Genomic DNA, 24,231 nt, shown 5'->3' on the forward strand with positions numbered 1-24,231 from the left:
AGGACTCATGTGTGGGTTGTGGGGGACTGACTACTTTCTTAAAGGGACAGGACTCATGTGTTGGTTGTGGGGGACTGACTACTTTCTTAAAGGGACAGGACTCATGTGTGGGTTGTGGGGGACTGACTACTTTCTTAAAGGGACAGGACTCATGTGTGGGTTGTGGGGGACTGACTACTTTCTTAAAGGGACAGGACTCATGTGTGGGTTGTGGGGGACTGACTACTTTCTTAAAGGGACAGGACTCATGTGTGGGTTGTGGGGGACTGACTACTTTCTTAAAGGGACAGGACTCATGTGTGGGTTGTGGGGGACTGACTACTTTCTTAAAGGGACAGGACTCATGTGTTGGTTGTGGGGGACTGACTACTTTCTTAAAGGGACAGGACTCATGTGTTGGTTGTGGGGGACTGACTACTTTCTTAAAGGGACAGGACTCATGTGTGGGTTGTGGGGGACTGACTACTTTCTTAAAGGGACAGGACTCATGTGTGGGTTGTGGGGGACTGACTACTTTCTTAAAGGGACAGGACTCATGTGTGGGTTGTGGGGGACTGACTACTTTCTTAAAGGGACAGGACTCATGTGTGGGTTGTGGGGGACTGACTACTTTCTTAAAGGGACAGGACTCATGTGTGGGTTGTGGGGGACTGACTACTTTCTTAAAGGGACAGGACTCATGTGTGGGTTGTGGGGGACTGACTACTTTCTTAAAGGGACAGGACTCATGTGTTGGTTGTGGGGGACTGACTACTTTCTTAAAGGGACAGGACTCATGTGTGGGTTGTGGGGGACTGACTACTTTCTTAAAGGGACAGGACTCATGTGTTGGTTGTGGGGGACTGACTACTTTCTTAAAGGGACAGGACTCATGTGTGGGTTGTGGGGGACTGACTACTTTCTTAAAGGGACAGGACTCATGTGTGGGTTGTGGGGGACTGACTACTTTCTTAAAGGGACAGGACTCATGTGTGGGTTGTGGGGGACTGACTACTTTCTTAAAGGGACAGGACTCATGTGTGGGTTGTGGGGGACTGACTACTTTCTTAAAGGGACAGGACTCATGTGTTGGTTGTGGGGGACTGACTACTTTCTTAAAGGGACAGGACTCATGTGTTGGTTGTGGGGGACTGACTACTTTCTTAAAGGGACAGGACTCGTGTGTGGGTTGTGGGGGACTGACTACTTTCTTAAAGGGACAGGACTCATGTGTTGGTTGTGGGGGACTGACTACTTTCTTAAAGGGACAGGACTCATGTGTTGGTTGTGGGGGACTGACTACTTTCTTAAAGGGACAGGACTCATGTGTGGGTTGTGGGGGACTGACTACTTTCTTAAAGGGACAGGACTCATGTGTGGGTTGTGGGGGACTGACTACTTTCTTAAAGTTATAAATTCAATCATTTGAGTGAAATACTTTGTTTCCCTGCATGAAATAAACAGGGTTGGTATCTTAAGGAGTCAACTTACAAAATCAGTATGTGTTGTTAGGGATATTTCACACTTGGAATCTTCTGATTGGTTGTCATGGTAACCTGTGTGTAGCTTTAGCTACAAGAAGAAAGTAGTAAAGTGGTTTCACAACCAAATAAATGAGAAGACAAGAATTTTCTAAAGAATAATTTAAGATTGTGGGAACTTTACAATGATGGCGCAAAGTGTCTTTTATTTTGAAGCTTTGCATGCTTCCTGCTGCACGTCAACACAAACGCTGGCGTCTCCGACCACAAAGCAGGAAGCCGTGCATGGAAACAGGAAGTGGTGTCAGGCTTCCGAGGTCTCGTTCAGAGAGGGAAACGGCGAGGTGAGGACCAAAGTTCAAAGGTCACATGTCCTTGACAACGCAAAGGGCACAAAGAGAGCGAGCACTTCCTGTCGTCGGCGCCTCAACAATTACCCGAATTCCGGAACTCGCCGTTCTCCGTGATCTGCAAGGACGACGTGTTGCTAGGCGACAGACCGTTCCTCTGCGAGGTCACGCCGTAACGCTCCTTCATCTGAGTGAGCGCCGCCATCAGGCGACCGTTGGTAGCGTCCAGACTCGCTATCCTCTTCTCCTGCAAGAACATCAGCAGAGTTCTTCAAAGTGATGATCACACCTGTCTACCTCACACCTGTCTACCTCACACCTGTCTACCTCACACCTGTCTACCTCACACCTGTCTACCTCACACCTGTCTACTTCACACCTGTCTACCTCACACCTGTCTACCTCACACCTGTCTACCTCACACCTGTCTACCTCACACCTGTCTACCTCACACCTGTCTACCTCACACCTGTCTACTTCACACCTGTCTACCTCACACCTGTCTACCTCACACCTGTCTACATCACACCTGTCTACCTCACACCTGTCTACCTCACACCTGCCTACTTCACACCTGTCTACATCACACCTGTCTACCTCAAATCACACTTGTCTACCTCACACCTGTCTACCTCACACCTGTCTACATCACACCTGTCTACCTCACACCTGTCTACATCACACCTGTCTACCTCATATCACACCTGTCTACCTCACACCTGTCTACCTCACACCTGCCTACTTCACACCTGTCTACTTCACACCTGTCTACCTCAAATCACACCTGTCTACCTCAAATCACACCTGTCTACCTCAAATCACACTTGTCTACCTCACACCTGTCTACCTCAAATCACACCTGTCTACCTCAAATCTGTCTACCTCAAATCACACCTGTCTACCTTAAATCACACCTGTCTACCTCACACCTGTCTACCTTAAATCACACCTGTCTACCTCAAATCTGTCTACCTCAAATCACACCTGTCTACCTCAAATCTGTCTACCTCAAATCACACCTGTCTACCTCAAATCACACCTGTCTACCTCACACCTGTCTAACTCAAATCACACCTGTCTACCTCACACCTTTCTACCTTAAATCACACCTGTCTACCTCACACCTGTCTACCTCAAATCACACCTGTCTACCTCACACCTGTCTACCTTAAATCACACCTGTCTACCTCAAATCACACCTGTCTACCTCACACCTTTCTACCTTAAATCACACCTGTCTACCTCAAATCACACCTGTCTACCTCAAATCACACCTGTCTACCTCACACCTGTCTACCTCAAATCACACCTGTCTACCTCACACCTGTCTACCTCAAATCACACCTGTCTACCTCAAATCACACCTGTCTACCTCACACCTGTCTACCTCACACCTTTCTACCTTAAATCACACCTGTCTACCTCACACCTGTCTACCTCAAATCACACCTGTCTACCTCACACCTGTCTACCTCAAATCACACCTGTCTACCTCACACCTTTCTACCTTAAATCACACCTGTCTACCTCACACCTGTCTACCTCAAATCACACCTGTCTACCTCACACCTGTCTACCTCACACCCGTCTACCTCAAATCACACCTGTCTACCTCACACCTGTCTACCTCACACCCGTCTACCTCAAATCACACCTGTCTACCTCACACCTGTCTACCTCAAATCACACCTGTCTACCTCACACCTGTCTACCTCAAATCACACCTGTCTACCTCACACCTGTCTACCTCACACCTGTCTACCTCAAATCACACCTGTCTACCTCAAATCACACCTGTCTACCTCACACCTTTCTACCTTAAATCACACCTGTCTACCTCACACCTGTCTACCTCAAATCACACCTGTCTACCTCAAATCACACCTGTCTACCTCACACCTTTCTACCTTAAATCACACCTGTCTACCTCACACCTGTCTACCTCAAATCACACCTGTCTACCTCACACCTGTCTACCTCAAATCACACCTGTCTACCTCACACCCGTCTACCTCAAATCACACCTGTCTACCTCACACCTGTCTACCTCAAATCACACCTGTCTACCTCACACCCGTCTACCTCAAATCACACCTGTCTACCTCACACCTGTCTACCTCAAATCACACCTGTCTACCTCACACCTTTCTACCTTCAATCACACCTGTCTACCTCACACCTGTCCAACTCAAATCACACCTGTCTACCTCACACCTTTCTACCTTAAATCACACCTGTCTACCTCACACCTGTCTACCTCAAATCACACCTGTCTACCTCACACCTGTCTACCTCAAATCACACCTGTCTACCTCACACCCGTCTACCTCAAATCACACCTGTCTACCTCACACCTGTCTACCTCAAATCACACCTGTCTACCTCACACCCGTCTACCTCAAATCACACCTGTCTACCTCACACCTGTCTACCTCAAATCACACCTGTCTACCTCACACCTGTCTACCTCAAATCACACCTGTCTACCTCACACCTGTCTACCTCAAATCACACCTGTCTACCTCAAATCACACCTGTCTACCTCACACCTGTCTACCTCACACCTTTCTACCTTAAATCACACCTGTCTACCTCACACCTGTCTACCTCAAATCACACCTGTCTACCTCACACCTGTCTACCTCAAATCACACCTGTCTACCTCACACCTTTCTACCTTAAATCACACCTGTCTACCTCACACCTGTCTACCTCACACCCGTCTACCTCAAATCACACCTGTCTACCTCACACCTGTCTACCTCAAATCACACCTGTCTACCTCACACCCGTCTACCTCAAATCACACCTGTCTACCTCACACCTGTCTACCTCAAATCACACCTGTCTACCTCACACCTTTCTACCTTCAATCACACCTGTCTACCTCACACCTGTCTAACTCAAATCACACCTGTCTACCTCACACCTTTCTACCTTAAATCACACCTGTCTACCTCACACCTGTCTACCTCACACCTGTCTACCTCAAATCACACCTGTCTACCTCACACCTGTCTACCTCAAATCACACCTGTCTACCTCACACCTGTCTACCTCACACCTGTCTACCTCAAATCACACCTGTCTACCTCACACCTGTCTACCTCAAATCACACCTGTCTACCTCAAATCACACCTGTCTACCTTAAATCACACCTGTCTACCTCACACCTGTCTACCTTAAATCACACCTGTCTACCTCAAATCACACCTGTCTACCTCACACCTTTCTACCTTAAATCCCACCTGTCTACCTCAAATCACACCTGTCTACCTCACACCTGTCTACCTCACACCTGTCTACCTCAAATCACACCTGTCTACCTCAAATCACACCTGTCTACCTCACACCTGTCTACCTCACACCTGTCTGCCTCACACCTTTCTACCTTAAATCACACCTGTCTACCTCACACCTGTCTACCTCAAATCACACCTGTCTACCTCACACCTGTCTACCTCAAATCACACCTGTCTACCTCACACCTTTCTACCTTAAATCACACCTGTCTACCTCACACCTGTCTACCTCAAATCACACCTGTCTACCTCACACCTGTCTACCTCAAATCACACCTGTCTACCTCACACCCGTCTACCTCAAATCACACCTGTCTACCTCACACCTGTCTACCTCAAATCACACCTGTCTACCTCAAATCACACCTGTCTACCTCACACCTTTCTACCTTCAATCACACCTGTCTACCTCACACCTGTCTACCTCAAATCACACCTGTCTACCTCACACCTGTCTACCTCAAATCACACCTGTCTACCTCAAATCACACCTGTCTACCTCACACCTGTCTACCTCAAATCACACCTGTCTACCTCAAATCACACCTGTCTAACTCAAATCACACCTGTCTACCTCACACCTGTCTACCTCAAATCACACCTGTCTACCTCAAATCACACCTGTCTACCTCAAATCACACCTGTCTACCTCAAATCACACCTGTCTACCTCAAGACCCGCGGGCCACACCTGCTCTGCTACATTGTATTGGGCCTGCCATTTTATTTTAATTACCGTAATTTCCGGACTATAAGCCGCTACTTTTCCCCCTCGTTCTGGTCCCTGCGGCTTATACAAGGGTGCGGCTTATTTACGGCCTGTTCTTCTCCGACACCGACGAAGAGGATTTCGGTGGTTTTAGTACGCAGGAGGAAGACGATGACACAATGATTAAAGACGTACAGGCGAGCACTTTGTATTACTTTGCACCGTTGCATTATTTGTACTCTGCACGAATGCTGTTCGCCATGTCAAAGATGTGAAAGTTTGATTGAATGATTGAAAGATTTATTGTTCATAAATGGGACGCTTTGCGTTCCCAAACAGTCATCTCTGTCCCGACAATCCCCTCCGTGGTAGCAGGAACCCCTATATACTACGCTAATTACACATCAAAACCCTGCGGCTTATAGTCGGGTGCGGCTTATATATGGAGCAATCTGTATTTTCCCCTAAATTTAGCTGGTGCGGCTTATAGTCAGGTGCGGCTTATAGTCCGGAAATTACGGTATATGTGGTCCGCCACATTTAATGTTGTCCTCCAAAAGCTAGAAACAAAAAGCCTTTTCTTGCCAAACAGATTTTGTTGACAAATTTGACGTAAATAAGTACTTTTTGCAGATCTCTAAGTTCTACACTTCAATATGATCCAATCATGCGACAAGACGTTGGTTGTCAAATTAAAAATGAAAGCATCTGCCGGTCATGTTGACTTGACAGCAAGTTATCCATCAGTCCAGTCGTCAAAAAGATCCTCCTGAAAAAGAGTTGCCTCTGCAAACTATTCACATGGTGGTCAAAAGTATACATACACGTGTAAAGAACATCATGTCATGGCTGTCAATCATTTCTACAACTCTTATTTTGTTGTGATGTAGTGATTGGAGCACATACTTGTTGGTGACAAAAAACATTCATGAAGTTTGCTTCTTTTATGAATTTATTATGCCTGCTAACAGCCAAGGACTTCAAGTACCTCAACGAAGACAAGATGACAACACGCAGACGAAGCAGAGACAAGGCCTCCAGCACATTCCGTCACGTATTGTGCGTACTGGAGCTGCTTTGCATATGTGTGACCACTCCTTTTTAGAGGCGGCCTCGGTGATGTTGACTGGGGAAATCCTGAATAAATAGAGCTGTACCTTAGAGCGTAGGGCGAGACTGTGACTGAGCGTGCAGCTCCACGCGTTCTCCTCATGAGCTAAAGTGAACTCATGTATACATACATTGCTGTATGTATACTTTTGACCCTCACATTTTCAGTAGAGCCATAATAAATTCATAAAAGAAGCAAACTTCATGAATGTTTTTTGTGAGCAACAAGTATGTGCTCCAATCACTACATCACCAAAAAAATAAGAGTTGTAGAAATGATTGGAAACTCAAGACATGATGTTCTTTACAAGTGTACGTAGACTTTTGACCACCACCGTGTGTGCCTTACAAGAGGGCGGGCATAAGTGCCATGTAGCAAGTTAGTGTGAGAGATAGGGATGATGTTTGATAAGAAACTATCGAGTTCGAGCCTATTATCGAATCCTCTTATCGAACCGATTCCTTATCGATTCTCTTATGGAGTCCAGATAGGTTGTTGTATATGGAACAAAACAAACAATATTTGGTTTAACAAAAGCTCACTTTTATTTTATAAGAAAACAATTTAATCTAATAAATAAATAAATATTGACTGTTACCCACCTAAAAAAATAAAATAAAATAAATAAATATTAACTGTTGTTACCCAAAGTATATTAAGTGGGATTTTTCAGAGAAACAAATATATACAGTAACACAAAAACAAGCTGTCTCTGTGATCACTATAGGTGTATAAATAATAATATAGTGTTAAATAAAATCAGTCCCTTGGGCACAAAACTGGAAATAATACAGCTCCCCAAAAAGTGCACTTCTGCTGCTATTGGAACATAACTGTTTGTTATGATGCTTTGACATTTTTGCACTTTATTTCTTTATTGAAAGACAATTCTATGAAGAGAAAAGTTGTTTGCAAATGTGGTTACAATGCTAAAAAATGAAAAGTTAAAGCTAAAAAAAGAAATACACTTTATTGAGTTAACATTATTTCTTTATAGGGGGAAAGATGTGATGTTATGAGCTAGCTAGGGAATATAACAACTACACTACCCAGCATGCAACGGGAGTGACGAGCATGCGCGGTAGCCCCGAAAAGTGTTGTTGCATGTCGTCACCCGTGAAAGTAAACGTCAAGAACTCAGCCAACACGCCTCGTCTGCATTATTTATAATTAGACAGACAACACATCTACAGTGTGATTTTGTAACGTTTACAAGGAAAGAAAAACAAAAGTTAAAAAAGGGAGATATGTTGTATATATATGTATGTGCTGCGGTTGTTTTAAGAAGGTTGCGACAGCTGCCGTAAAGGAGGTGCGTTGTTAGCCTGGTTGCTATGTTTCCGGTTGGTGGTAAAAGTGTTGGTCATGTGTTTGTAGTCTGCTCAAATCTCTCAGTAAAGTTATTCGATGGATTATACCTTTTTGTTTTGAACTTTATTACACTTTGGAGCGCTTTTTCCCGTCCATTTTTTTCCTGCTTTCGCTATCTGCGCCTAATGACTGAGCTACGTGACGCCATTTCTTGTGATGTCCCGCGGAGCATTTCCGGTCGGGACGGGATTCGAATAAAGAACCAACTCTTTTTCTTTACTATAGCGGTCTCGATAACGGGTAACCGGTTCTCAAAAAGGGATTCGATTCAGAGGACTCGGTTCATTTCTTATCAAACAACCGGGGAAACCCGTTTCGAGTATCATCCCTAGTGAGAGATCACACCTGGGCCTCGATGATCTTCTGTTTGGAGTCCACCACCGCCTGCATGTCAGAGTGATCTTTCTTCAGCTCCTCTTCCACCGCCATCAACCTGCTCAGGTCAGAGGTCAAAGACATTTACCTCTCACACGCACACACACACACACACACACACACACACACACACACACACACACACACACACACACACACACACACACACACACACACACACACACACACACACACACACACACACACACACACTCTACAAACCTGCTGATGATACTGTTCATCTGGAGATCTTTATCATCCTGCATCCTCCTCAGTCGACTCTCTGTGTCCTCCAGCCGGGCCTGACACACACACACACACACACACACACACACACACACACACACACACACACACACACACACACACACACACACACACACACACACACACACACACACACACACACACACACACACACACACAAGAACCGATCACACCTGTGGGGATCAATAAGTGTAGCAATCACTCGGTCTCACCTGGTATTCCTGCAGCAGACGCTGGTTCTGCTGGTCCTGGACAAGGAGGCGGGACTCGCACTCCTCCTGACGCAGCGCCGCCACGCGCAGTTTCTCCTGCAGCAGTGCGATGTCCTGCTGGTACTACACACACACGCACACACTTCAGGTGTGCTTCCATTTCAACAGGTGAGGGGGCGGGGTTACCCTTTCAACGAGGGCGTCGTCGTGACGCTCATCTTCCGTCTCGGCGTAGGAAGAGGCGGAGTTCATGTTGAGTAACCAGGCGGCGGTGCGATCCAAGGCACATGGAGATGGTGCCTGCGCGCACGCACACACGCGGTGTTGTCACCATAGCAACAATGGGTCGGGTGCAGGTTGCCACGGCAACAGATTGGCTCACCTTGGTGGCGGGCCGCTGTTTCTCAGGACTGTCGCCTTTGGACGAGGAGGAGGCCTGACGCAGTCGCGAGTGTCCGCTGCTCGGCCAATCGGGACTCGATGACATCATGCTGCCGGAGGCGGGGCGAGGAGGGTAGGCGGAGCCTCCGCCGCCGCCGCCGCCGCCGAGCATGCTGGGAGGCGTGCGTCCCCGAGGTGGGCCCGGGGGAGCGGAGGAGGGGGGAGGAGGTTGGTCGATGCGTCGCTGAGGACCGGAAGAGTTTTGACGGGGAGGGGCGGAGCTACCTGAAGGGGAGGGGCAAACACTCACCTAGATGTCATCAACGTGGACATTTGGAGTCAAAATACCTGGAAGTGTTTCGGAGAGCGCTCTTCTGGAATATTCTTCCCCGCTGCTGCTGCTGGACATGGCCGACATCCGATCCCCTTGCTCGCCGCCGGCCACGCCCACCGACATCTGGGTGAGGAAGGCCGGCTTGGCGGGCGCCGCGTGTCGCTCGTCGGCGTTGCCCTGCGAAGTTGCCGGGCCGTCGGCGGGTGTGGCCTCGGGCGGATGCGGCGGCCGCGACGACATGTGGTAGACGGGGTTCTGGAAGGACAGAGGCAGGAGCCCCGCCCTGCGCTGCCATTGGCTCTCGTCGTGGGCGTCGCCGGGGGAGGAGTCCTGCAGGTCGATCAGAGACAGGCTGCGACTCTCCGTCGTCATCTCTGGCCCCTCCCTCCTGCCCCCGTTGGCGTGCTCAAACGCCGCCTCGTCGTTGGGCTCCGAGTAGGAGGAGCTGGGCGCCGGAGAGCCGCGCAGGCCTACAGGAAGTAGACGCAGGGGTCAGAGGTCGCGGACCAGAGGTGACAGACCAGAGTCAAGTTCAAAGGTCACCTGACGCCGGCTGCAGACTGGAGCCTTTGGTGACGAAGAATAAATCTTTGTTCTCCGGAGTCGGCGAAGGAAGCCTGGTGAAGTCCACCAGCCTGCACACACACACACACACACACACACACACACACACACACACACACACACACACACACACACACACACACACACACACACACACACACGCGCAAATATTAATATGTTACAGAAAATATACTGTAGATATATTTTAATATATATCTCGGTAGATTTACTGTTTATTAATAATTTATGTAGATTTACAGTATATCAATATATAGTACAGTAAGTATACTGTATATTTATATTTCTATAGATTTACTGTCTATAAATATATCCTACTGTAGATTTACTGTATACTAATATATACAAAAGTAGATATACTGTATATTAATATATAGTACAGTGGGTATACTGTATATTTATATAGATTTACTGTCTATTAATATATCCTACTGTAGATTTACGGTATATTAATATATACTAAAGTAGATATACTGTATATTAATATATAGTACAGTATATATACTGCATATACACTACTGTAGATTTACGGTTTATTCATATATATACACGTATATTACTGTAGATTTACTGTATATTAATACATAGTACAGTGGGTATACTGTATATTTATGTATTCCTATATATTTACTGTTTATAAATATATACTACTGTAGATTTACTGTATATTAATATATACTAAAGTAGATATACTGTATATTAATATATAGTACAGTAAATATACTGTTTATATACTACAGTAGATTTACTGTATATATATATATATATATATATATATATACACCGTATTTTCCGCACTATAAGGCGCACCTAAAAACCTCCAATTTTCTCAAAAGCTGACAGTGCGCCTTATAATCCGGTGCGCCTTATATATGGAGCAATATTGAGCCACAACAGGTCTCGCAACTACGGGATGCATAACGTAACCCCAGCCTCTACTGTAGCGTCTATTCTATGCGCCTTATAATGCGGTGCGCCTTATATACGAACAACGTTTTAAAATAGGCCATTCATTGAAGGTGCGCCTTATAATGCGGTGCGCCTTATATATGAACAACGTTTTAAAATAGGCCATTCATTGAAGGTGCGCCTTATAATCTGGTGCACTTTATATATGAACAACATTTTGAAATAGGCCATTCATTGAAGGTGGGCCTTATAATCCGGTGCGCCTTATATACGAACAACATTTTAAAATAGGCCATTCATTGAAGGTGCGCCTTATAATCCGGTGCGCCTTATATACGAACAACGTTTTAAAATAGGCCATTCATTGAAGGTGCGCCTTATAATCCGGTGCGCCTTATATACGAACAACGTTTTAAAATAGGCCATTCATTGAAGGTGCGCCTTATAATCCGGTGCGCCTTATAGTGCGGAAAATACGGTATATATATATACAAATATATATATAAAAGGACAGCTGCATGTCCTTTTCGGACATGATGTAAAGAGAAATTATATGAAATTGTGTGATGTATTATACTGTAAGTGTGTTCATGTTCAAAATAAACTCAATCAATCAATCAATCAATAAATCTACTACTGTAGATGTACTGTATATAAATACATATAACTGTATATAACAAATACTACTGTAGATGTACTGTGTATAAATACATATTACTGTATATAACAAATACTACTGTAGATGTACTGTATATAAATACATATTACTGTATATAGTAAATACTACTGTAGATGTACTGTGTATAAATACATATTACTGTATATAGCAAATACTACTGTAGATGTACTGTATATAAATACATATTACTGTATATAGCAAATACTACTGTAGATGTTCTGTGTATAAATACATATTACTGTATATAGCAAATACTACTGTAGATGTACTGTATATAAATACATATTACTGTAAATAACAAATACTACTGTAGATGTACTGTGTATAAATACATATTACTGTATACAACAAATACTACTGTAGATGTACTGTATATAAATACATATTACTGTATATAGTAAATACTATTGTAGATGTACTGTGTATAAATACATATTACTGTATATAGAAAATACTACTGTAGATGTACTGTATATAAATACATATTACTGTATATAGCAAATACTACTGTAGATGTACTGTATATAAATACATATAACTGTGTATAGCAAATACTACTGTAGATGTACTGTATATAAATACATATTACTGTATATAGCAAATACTACTGTAGATGTACTGTGTATAAATACATATTACTGTATATAGCAAATACTACTGTAGATGTACTGTATATAAATACATATAACTGTATATAACAAATACTACTGTAGATGTACTGTATATAAATACATATTACTGTATATAGCAAATACTACTGTAGATGTACTGTGTATAAATACATATTACTGTATATAGCAAATACTACTGTAGATGTACTGTATATAAATACATATTACTGTATATAGTAAATACTACTGTAGATGTACTGTGTATAAATACATATTACTGTATATAGCAAATACTACTGTAGATGTACTGTATATAAATACATATTACTGTATATAGCAAATACTACTGTAGATGTACTGTATATAAATACATATTACTGTATATAGCAAATACTACTGTAGATGTACTGTATATAAATACATATTACTGTATATAACAAATACTACTGTAGATGTACTGTATATAAATACATATTACTGTATATAGCAAATACTACTGTAGATGTACTGTATATAAATACATATTACTGTATATAGCAAATACTACTGTAGATGTACTGTGTATAAATACATATTACTGTATATAACAAATACTACTGTAGATGTACTGTATATAAATACATATTACTGTGTATAGCAAATACTACTATAGATGTACTGTATATAAATACATATTACTGTATATAACAAATACTGACCCCCCATCCGCTCCGACCCCACACTGCTGGCCAAGTGAGGGATTGCAGGCCGCCAGAGGAGGAGAAAGGGGCGGAGACAAAGGGGGAGGAGACACCAGGCGCTGGAGCTCTGGAGAGGACGCCAATACTTTGCCGGGATAAGCCCCGCCCCCTGGGTTGGCCAGTGCTGCCGACACGTCTCTTAGGATCCGTGGAAGTGGACTGAGCTTTGACAGACACGACTGAGGACACATTTTAAGACAGGAATGTCACCTGACTCACCTGTTTTAGCATGTCACCTGACTGAATGTGTCACCTGCCTCACCTGTTTTAGCATGTCACCTGACTGAATGTGTCACCTGTGTCAAGCATGTCACCTGACTGAATGTGTCACCTGCCTCACCTGTTTTAGCATGTCACCTGACTGAATGTGTCACCTGTGTCAAGCATGTCACCTGACTGAATGTGTCACCTGCCTCACCTGTTTTAGCATGTCACCTGACTGAATGTGTCACCTGACTCACCTGTTTTAGCATGTCACCCGACTGAATGTGTCACCTGACTCACCTGTTTTAGCATGTCACCCGACTGAATGTGTCACCTGTGTCAAGCATGTCACCTGACTGAATGTGTCACCTGCCTCACCTGTTTTAGCATGTCACCTGACTGAATGTGTCACCTGTGTCAAGCATGTCACCTGACTGAATGTGTCACCTGCCTCACCTGTTTTAGCATGTCACCTGACTGAATGTGTCACCTGTGTCAAGCATGTCACCTGACTGAATGTGTCACCTGCCTCACCTGTTTTAGCATGTCACCTGACTGAATGTGTCACCTGTGTCAAGCATGTCACCTGACTGAATGTGTCACCTGCCTCACCTGTTTTAGCATGTCACCTGACTGAATGTGTCACCTGACTCACCTGTTTTAGCATGTCACCTGACTGAATGTGTCACCTGCCTCACCTGTTTTAGCATGTCACCTGACTGAATGTGTCACCTGCCTCACCTGTTTTAGGATGTCACCTGACTGAATGTGTCACCTGACTCACCTGTTTTAGCATGTCACCTGACTGAATGTGTCACCTGTGTCAAGCATGTCACCTGACTGAATGTGTCACCTGCCTCACCTGTTTTAGCATGTCACCTGACTGAATGTGTCACCTGCCTCACCTGTTTTAGCATGTCACCTGACTCACCTGTTTTAGCATGTCACCTGACTGAATGTGTCACCTGCCTCACCTGTTTTAGCATGTCACCTGACTGAATGTGTCACCTGCCTCACCTGTTTTAGCATGTCACCTGACTGAATGTGTCACCTGCCTCACCTGTTTTAGCATGTCACCTGACTGAATGTGTCACCTGCCTCACCTGTTTTAGCATGTCACCTGACTCACCTGTGTCACCTGTTTTAGCATGTCACCTGACTGAATGTGTCACCTATGTCAAGCATGTCACCTGACTGAATGTGTCACCTATGTCAAGCATGTCACCTGACTGAATGTGTCACCTGTTTTAGCATGTCACCTGACTGAATGTGTCACCTGTTTTAGCATGTCACCTGACTCACCTGTTTTAGCATGTCACCTGACTGAATGTGTCACCTATGTTAAGCATGTCACCTGACTGAATGTGTCACCTGTTTTAGCATGTCACCTGACTGAATGTGTCACCTATGTCAAGCATGTCACCTGACTGAATGTGTCACCTGTTTTAGCATGTCACCTGACTGAATGTGTCACCTATGTCAAGCATGTCACCTGACTGAATGTGTCACCTGTTTTAGCATGTCACCTGACTGAATGTGTCACCTATGTCAAGCATGTCACCTGACTGAATGCGTCACCTATGTCAAGCATGTCACCTGACTGAATGTGTCACCTGTTTTAGCATGTCACCTGACTGAATGTGTCACCTGTTTTAGCATGTCACCTGACTGAATGTGTCACCTATGTCAAGCATGTCACCTGACTGAATGTGTCACCTGTTTTAGCATGTCACCTGACTGAATGTGTCACCTGTTTTAGCATGTCACCTGACTGAATGTGTCACCTGAATTAGCATGTCACCTGACTGAATGTATCACCTGTGTCAAGCATGTCACCAGACTGAATGTGTCACCTGTGTCAAGCATGTCACCAGACTGAATGTGTCACCTGTTTTAGCATGTCACCTGACTGAATGTGTCACCTATGTCAAGCATGTCACCTGACTGAATGTGTCACCTGTTTTAGCATGTCATCTGACTGAATGTGTCACCTATGTCAAGCATGTCACCTGACTGAATGTGTCACCTGTTTTAGCATGTCACCTGACTGAATGTGTCACCTGTTTTAGCATGTCACCTGACTGAATGTGTCACCTATGTCAAGCATGTCACCTGACTGAATGTGTCACCTGTTTTAGCATGTCACCTGACTGAATGTGTCAACTGTGTCAAGCATGTCACCTGACTGAATGTGTCACCTGTTTTAGCATGTCACCTGACTGAATGTGTCACCTGTTTTAGCATGTCACCTGACTGAATGTGTCACATGTTTTAGCATGTCACCTGACTGAATGTGTCACCTATGTCAAGCATGTCACCTGACTGAATGTGTCACCTGTTTTAGCATGTCACCTGACTGAATGTGTCACCTATGTCAAGCATGTCACCTGACTGAATGTGTCACCTGTTTTAGCATGTCACCTGACTGAATGTGTCACCTATGTCAAGCATGTCACCTGACTGAATGTGTCACCTGTTTTAGCATGTCACCTGACTGAATGTGTCACCTGTTTTAGCATGTCACCTGACTGAATGTGTCACCTGAATTAGCATGTCACCTGACTGAATGTATCACCTGTGTCAAGCATGTCACCAGACTGAATGTGTCACCTGTGTCAAGCATGTCACCAGACTGAATGTGTCACCTGTTTTAGCATGTCACCTGACTGAATGTGTCACCTGTTTTAGCATGTCACCTGACTGAATGTGTCACCTGAATTAGCATGTCACCTGACTGAATGTATCACCTGTGTCAAGCATGTCACCTGACTGAATGTGTCACCTGTGTCAAGCATGTCACCTAACTGAATGTGTCACCTGTGTCAAGCATGTCACCTGACTGAATGTGTCACCTGTTTTAGCATGTCACCTGACTGAATGTATCATTTGATTTAGCATGTCACCTGACTGAATGCGTCACCTGTGTCAAGCATGTCACCTGACTGAATGTGTCACCTGTGTCAAGCATGTCACCTGACTGAATGTGTCACCTGTTTTAGCATGTCACCTGACTGAATGTGTCACCTGTTTTAGCATGTCACCTGACTGAATGTATCACCTGTTTTAGCATGTCACCTGACTGAATGCGTCACCTGTGTCAAGCATGTCACCTAACTGAATGTATCACCTGTTTTAGCATGTCACCTGACTGAATGCGTCACCTGTGTCAAGCATGTCACCTGACTGAATGTGTCACCTGTTTTAGCATGTCACCTGACTGAATGTGTCACCTGTGTCAAGCATGTCACCTGACTGAATGTGTCACCTGTGTCAAGCATGTCACCTGACTAAATGTGTCACCTGTTTTAGCATGTCACCTGACTGAATGTATCACCTGTTTTAGCATGTCACCTGACTGAATGTGTCACCTGTGTCAAGCATGTCACCTAACTGAATGTGTCACCTGTTTTAGCATGTCACCTGACTGAATGTGTCACCTGTGTCAAGCATGTCACCTGACTGAATGTGTCACCTGTTTTAGCATGTCACCTGACTGAATGTATCACCTGTTTTAGCATGTCACCTGACTGAATGTGTCACCTGTGTCAAGCATGTCACCTAACTGAATGTGTCACCTGTTTTAGCATGTCACCTTACTGAATGTGTCACCTGTGTCAGCTGACTGAATGTGTCACCTGTGTCACCTGACTGAATGTGTCACCTGTGTCACCTGACTGAATGTGTCACCTGTGTCAGCTGACTGAATGTGTGGTCACCTGGTCCAGGTCAGCCAGCAGGGTGTGCAGGGTGGACAGTTCCCGGCCCAGGTCTATGTACCCATCAAAGCCGGCGGTGTGGTTGAGTCCATCAGGGTGTGAGATCTCCTGCAGGAAGCGCTGCATGCTGCTCCACTGACGCTCCACAAAGTCGTTCATGAACAGCATGTACTCCTCCTTCAAGCCGAACCTGCGGCCGCGGGAGCGCGTTAGCCGGGAGGGAGTGGGTTGTCATGGCGACCGAGGCACTCACTTGCTGAAGTTGGCGAGGGTCTGGATGACCTTGGCGATGAGCGTCAGCGTGCGGGCCGTGCGCTCGTCCGGGTAGCCTTGCATGAGGTCAAAGAGCGAGGGCGACATCACCGCCGGACACAGGAAGCGCAGGAAGAGCGAGGCGCTGATGAGGCGCTCGCTGATGTCCGGTCGCCCCCGGTTACCGCACTCCTGTCGCCATGACGCAAACACCTCCTTCAGCTCCCGTGGGAACACTCTGAGGTGGGCGGAGACAAAGGTGGAGTCCTCGCATGCCGCCAAGACTGTGAGTGTGCTGACCTGTAAGAGTCCAGGATCTTGCAGAAGGCCAGTTCACAGCACATCCTCAGGTTGGCCTGGTGCTCCACCAAGTCCGAGGTCACGCAGCGAGACAAGTCCACCTCGCAGTTCTCGTCTGACTCGTACAGAGCCTTGATGAACTCACCTGGACACACACAGCCAGTGTGAGTACACTCTGGTGTAGTACAGTAGTTAGTACCCTACTGTATGTACTCTTGTGTAGTACAGCATTTACTACCATACTGTATGTACTCTTGTGTAGTACAGCATTTACTACCATACTGTATGTACTCTGGTGTAGTACAGCATTTACTACCATACTGTATGTACTCTTGTGTAGTACAGCATTTACTACCATACTGTATGTACTCTGGTGTAGTACAGCATTTACTACCATACTGTATGTACTCTGGTGTAGTACAGCATTTACTACCATACTGTATGTACTCTGGTGTAGTACAGCATTTACTACCATACTGTATGTACTCTGGTGTAGTACAGCATTTACTACCATACTGTATGTACTCTTGTGTAGTACAGCATTTACTACCATACTGTATGTACTCTGGTGTAGTACAGCATTTACTACCATACTGTATGTACTCTTGTGTAGTACAGCATTTACTACCATACTGTATGTACTCTTGTGTAGTACAGCATTTACTACCATACTGTATGTACTCTTGTGTAGTACAGCATTTACTACCATACTGTATGTACTCTTGTGTAGTACAGCATTTACTACCATACTGTATGTACTCTTGTGTAGTACAGCATTTACTACCATACTGTATGTACTCTTGTGTAGTACAGCATTTACTACCATACTGTATGTACTCTTGTGTAGTACAGCAGTTAGTACAATACTGTATGTACTCTGGTGTAGTACAGTAGTTAGTACCATACTATATGTACTCTTGTGTAGTACAGTAGTTAGTACCATACTGTATGTACTCTTGTGTAGTACAGTAGTTAGTACCATACTGTATGTACTCTTGTGTAGTACAGCATTTACTACCATACTGTATGTACTCTTGTGTAGTACAGCATTTACTACAATACTGTATGTACTCTGGTGTAGTACAGTAGTTACTACCATACTGTATGTACTCTGGTGTAGTACAGCATTTACTACCATACTGTATGTACTCTTGTGTAGTACAGCATTTACTACCATACTGTATGTACTCTGGTGTAGTACAGTAGTTAGTACAATACTGTATGTACTCTGGTGTAGTACAACATTTACTACCATACTGTATGTACTCTTGTGTAGTACAGCATTTACTACCATACTGTATGTACTCTTGTGTAGTACAGCATTTACTACCATACTGTATGTACTCTTGTGTAGTACAGCATTTACTACCATACTGTATGTACTCTGGTGTAGTACAGCATTTACAACCATACTGTATGTACTCTTGTGTAGTACAGCATTTACTACCATACTGTATGTACTCTGGTGTAGTACAGCATTTACAACCATACTGTATGTACTCTTGTGTAGTACAGCATTTACTACCATACTGTATGTACTCTTGTGTAGTACAGCATTTACTACCATACTGTATGTACTCTTGTAGTCATGTAGTACAGTGTGTACTGTCATGTAGTACATTGTGTACTGTCATGTAGTACATTGTGTAGTACAGTATGTAGTGTCATGTAGTACATTGTGTAGTACATTGTGTAGTACATTGTGTAGTACATTGTGTAGTGTCATGTAGTACATTGTGTAGTACAGTATGTAGTGTCATGTAGTACATTGTGTAGTGTCATGTAGTACATTGTGTAGTACATTGTGTAGTACATTGTGTAGTACAGTATGTAGTGTCATGTAGTACATTGTGTAGTGTCATGTAGTACATTGTGTAGTACATTGTGTAGTACATTGTGTAGTGTCATGTAGTACATTGTGTAGTACAGTATGTAGTGTCATGTAGTACATTGTGTAGTGTCATGTAGTACATTGTGTAGTACATTGTGTAGTACATTGTGTAGTACAGTATGTAGTGTCATGTAGTACAGTGTGTACTGTCATGTAGTACATTGTGTACTGACATGTAGTACATTGTGTAGTGTCATGTAGTACATTGTGTAGTACATTGTGTAGTACATTGTACCCAGTGCATCCTGCAGGTACTTCTGTCCAATCAGCTTCAAGTATTCTTCGATGCTTTTGGTTGCCAGGGTGTTTTCTCTGAAGATCAGTTGATCGTTGTCACGGTAACGGTCCACCTCTGACATCATCAAGTCCGTCAAGAAGTCCTGTGGACCAAGGTCAGAGGTCACCCTGATGGTCAAAAGGGGGCGTGGTCATCAGGTACCTTGGCCTTGCCGGTGCTGTGCAGGATGTGGACCAGCACCGCCGCCAGCTCCTCCTTGGCCCTCAGGCCCATGGAAGCTTCTAGAGTGTTGCAGAGCAGCAGGTAGTTGGCACTGATGAACTCTGCAAACTCCTTGTACTGCTCCATGGGCAGGATCACCACGCTCTGGTAGCGAGCCTTCACCCGCACCGTGGGCACGCACGACTTGGCTGCACACACAACACTCACTTTCAGTTTTATCACCATAATCATTTCCAAATCACAATGATTTCATGACATCACAACTACTTCTCAAATAACAACGAATTCATAATCACACTGATTTCACAGTCATGATTTCAACATTCTAATGATCACGTTGATTTCAAAACACCACACCGTTGGAATAACTTCACAATGATTTTAAAATCACAGAGCTTTTATACAATCGCAATGATTTTATAATCATAAAAAGCTATGCCAAAACATTGACTTTCAAATCAAGGTGTTTTCAAAACATCACAAAAGATTTGAAATCACAACGATCCGATTTCAAAATCATTTCAAAAGCATGTTGATTTGATGACATCACAATTATTTGTAACATAACAGTGATTTCATAATCACACTGATTTCATTGTCATGATTTCAACATCCTAACGACTTGATAAGATCACGTTGGTTTCATAACACCACACTGTTTTAATACCATCACAATGTTTTTAAAATCACAGAGCTTTTATACAATCGCAATGATTTCATACCATCACAACGATTTTAAAATCACAGAGCTTTCATACAATCGCAATGATTTCATACCATCACAATGATCTTAAAATCACAGAGCTTTTATACAATCGCAATGATTTCATACCATCACAATGATTTTAAAATCACAGAGCTTTTATACAATCGCAATGATTTCATACCATCACAATGATTTTAAAATCGCAGAGCTTTTATACAATCGCAGTGATTTTATACATCACAATGATTTTAAAATCACAGAGCTTTTACACAATCGCAATGATTTTATACCATCATAAAAAGCTATGCCGAAACATTGACTTTCAAATCAAGGTGTTTTCAAAACATCACAAAAGATTTGAAATCACAGCGATCCGATTTCAAAAATCATTTAAAAAGCATGTTGATTTGATGACGTCACAATTATTTGTAACATAACAGTGATTTCATAATCACACTGATTTCATTGTCATGATTTCAACATCCTAATGACTTGATAAGATCAAGTTGGTTTCATAGCACCACACTGTTTTAATAACTTCACAATGATTTTAAAATCACAGAGCTTTTATACAATCGCAGTGATTTTATAATCATAAAAAACTATGCTTTCAAAACATCACAAAAGATTTGAAATCACAACGATCCGATTTAAAAATCATTTAAAAAGCATGTTGATTTAATGACATCACAATTATTTGTAACATAACAGTGATTTCATAATCACACTGATTTCATTGTCATGATTTCAACATCCTAACGACTTGATAAGATCACGTTGGTTTCATAGCACCACACTGTTTTAATAACTTCACAATGATTTTAAAATCACAGAGCTTTTGTACAATCGCAATGATTTCATACCATCACAATGATTTTAAAATCACAGAACTTTTATACAATCGCAATGATTTCATACCATCACAATGATTTTAAAATCACAGCGCTTTTCTACAATCGCAATGATTTCATACCATCACAATGATTTTAAAATCACAGAGCTTTTATACAATTGCAATGATTTCATACCATCACAATGATTTTAAAATCACAGAGATTTTATACAATCGCAATGATTTCATACCATCACAATGATTTTAAAATCACAGAGCTTTTATACAATCGCAATGATTGTATACATCACAATGATTTTAAAATCACAGAGCTTTTACACAATCGCAATGATTTTATACCATCATAAAAAGCTATGCCGAAACATTGACTTTGAAATCAAGGTGTTCTCAAACATCACAAAAGATTTCAAATCACAACGATCCGATTTAAAAATCATTAAAAAGCATGCTGATTTGATGACATCACAATTATTTGTAACATAACAGTGATTTCATAATCACACTGATTTCATTGTCATGATTTCAACATCCTAATGACTTGATAAGATCACGTTGATTTCATAACACCACACTGTTTTAATAACTTCACAATGATTTTAAAATCACAGAGCTTTTATACAATCGCAGTGATTTTATAATCATAAAAAACTGCTTTCAAAACATCACAAAAGATTTTAAATCACAACGATCTGATTTCAAAAATTATTTCAAAAGTATGTTGATTTGATGACATCACAAATATTTGTAAAATAATGATTTCATAATCACGATTTCAACATCCTAATGATCACGTTGATTTTAAAACCACCGCGCTGTTTTAATAACTTCACAATGTTATTAAAAATCACAATGGATTTATGCCATCACAATGATTTTAAAATCACAGAGCTTTTATACAATCGCAATTATTTTTTACCATCACAATGATTTTAAAATCACAGAGCTTTTATACAATCGCAATTATTTTTTACCATCACAATGATTTTAAAATCACAGAGCTTTTATACAATCGCAATGATTTTATAATCATAAAAAGCTATGCCAAAACATTGACTTTCAAATCAAGGTGTTTTCAAAACATCACAAAAGATTTGAAATCACAACGATCCGATTTAAAAATCATTTAAAAAACATGTTGATTTGATGACATCACAATTATTTGTAACATAACAGTGATTTCATAATCACACTGATTTCATTGTCATGATTTCAACATCCTAATGACTTGATAAGATCACGTTGGTTTCATAGCACCACACTGTTTTATTAACTTCACAATGTTTTTAAAATCACATAACTTTTATACAATCGCAATGATTTCATACCATCACGATTTTAAAATCACAGAGCTTTTATACAATCGCAATGATTTCATACTATCACAATGATTTTAAAATCACAGAGCTTTTACACAATCGCAGTGATTTTATAATCATAAAAAACTATGCTTTCAAAACATCACAAAAGATTTTAAATCACAACGATCCGATTTCAAAAATTATTTCAAAAGTAGGTTGATTTGATGACATCACAAATATTTGTAAAATAACAATGATTTCATAATCACGTTTTCAACATCCTAATGATCACGTTGATTTTAAAACACCGCGCTGTTTTAATAACTTCACAATGTTTTTAAAAATCACAATGGATTTATACCATCACAATGATTTTAAAATCACAGAGCTTTTATACAATCGCAATGATTTTTTTACCATCACAATGATTTTAAAATCACAGAGCTTTTATACAATCGCAATGATTTTATAATAATAAAAAGCTATGCCAAAACATTGACTTTCAAATCAAGGTGTTTTCAAAACATCACAAATATTTGTAACATAACAGTGATTTCATAATCACACTGATTTCATTGTCATGATTTCAACATCCTAATGACTTGATAAGATCACGTTGATTTCATAACACCACACTGTTTTAATAACTTCACAATGATTTTAAAATCACAGAGCTTTTATACAATCGCAGTGATTTTATAATCATAAAAAACTATGCTTTCAAAACATCACAACAGATTTTAAATCACAACGATCTGATTTCAAAAATTATTTCAAAAGTAGGTTGATTTGATGACATCACAAATATTTGTAAAATAACTGATTTCATAATCACGTTTTCAACACCCTAATGATCACGTTGATTTTAAAACACCGCGCTGTTTTAATAACTTCACAATGTTTTTAAAAATCACAATGGATTTATACCATCACAATGATTTTAAAATCACAGAGCTTTTATACAATCGCAATGATTTTTACCATCACAATGATTTTAAAATCACAGAGCTTTTATACAATCGCAATGATTTTATACCATCACAATGATTTTAAAATCACACAGCTTTTATACAATCACAATGATTTTATACATCACAATGATTTTAAAATCACAGAGCTTTTATACAATCACAATGATTTCATACCATCACAATGATT

The 24,231-nt window shown here is 42.1% G+C and overlaps 1 protein-coding gene across 1 annotated transcript in view; it reads right to left on the reverse strand.

Annotated features, from left to right (window-relative positions):
- Positions 1–1,349: 1,349 nt before the first annotated feature.
- LOC133632654 (disabled homolog 2-interacting protein-like) overlaps positions 1,350–24,231 on the reverse strand; it is an 82,554-nt gene continuing 59,672 nt past the window's right edge. Inside the window, exons 22-35 of the mRNA XM_062025210.1 lie at positions 20,196–20,404; positions 19,992–20,136; positions 17,866–18,010; positions 17,567–17,803; positions 17,314–17,503; positions 13,352–13,572; positions 10,416–10,507; positions 9,887–10,342; positions 9,540–9,823; positions 9,344–9,457; positions 9,158–9,280; positions 8,901–8,980; positions 8,649–8,736; positions 1,350–2,057 (exon numbers count right to left, since the gene is read on the reverse strand). Of these exons, the coding sequence (XP_061881194.1) occupies positions 1,887–2,057; positions 8,649–8,736; positions 8,901–8,980; positions 9,158–9,280; positions 9,344–9,457; positions 9,540–9,823; positions 9,887–10,342; positions 10,416–10,507; positions 13,352–13,572; positions 17,314–17,503; positions 17,567–17,803; positions 17,866–18,010; positions 19,992–20,136; positions 20,196–20,404 (2,555 nt within the window). The 3' untranslated portion in view covers positions 1,350–1,886. The remainder of the gene's footprint in view (positions 2,058–8,648; positions 8,737–8,900; positions 8,981–9,157; positions 9,281–9,343; positions 9,458–9,539; positions 9,824–9,886; positions 10,343–10,415; positions 10,508–13,351; positions 13,573–17,313; positions 17,504–17,566; positions 17,804–17,865; positions 18,011–19,991; positions 20,137–20,195; positions 20,405–24,231) is intronic.

The sequence above is a fragment of the Entelurus aequoreus genome, linkage group LG17 (assembly GCF_033978785.1).
Source record: "Entelurus aequoreus isolate RoL-2023_Sb linkage group LG17, RoL_Eaeq_v1.1, whole genome shotgun sequence".
Lineage (NCBI taxonomy): Eukaryota > Metazoa > Chordata > Actinopteri > Syngnathiformes > Syngnathidae > Entelurus > Entelurus aequoreus.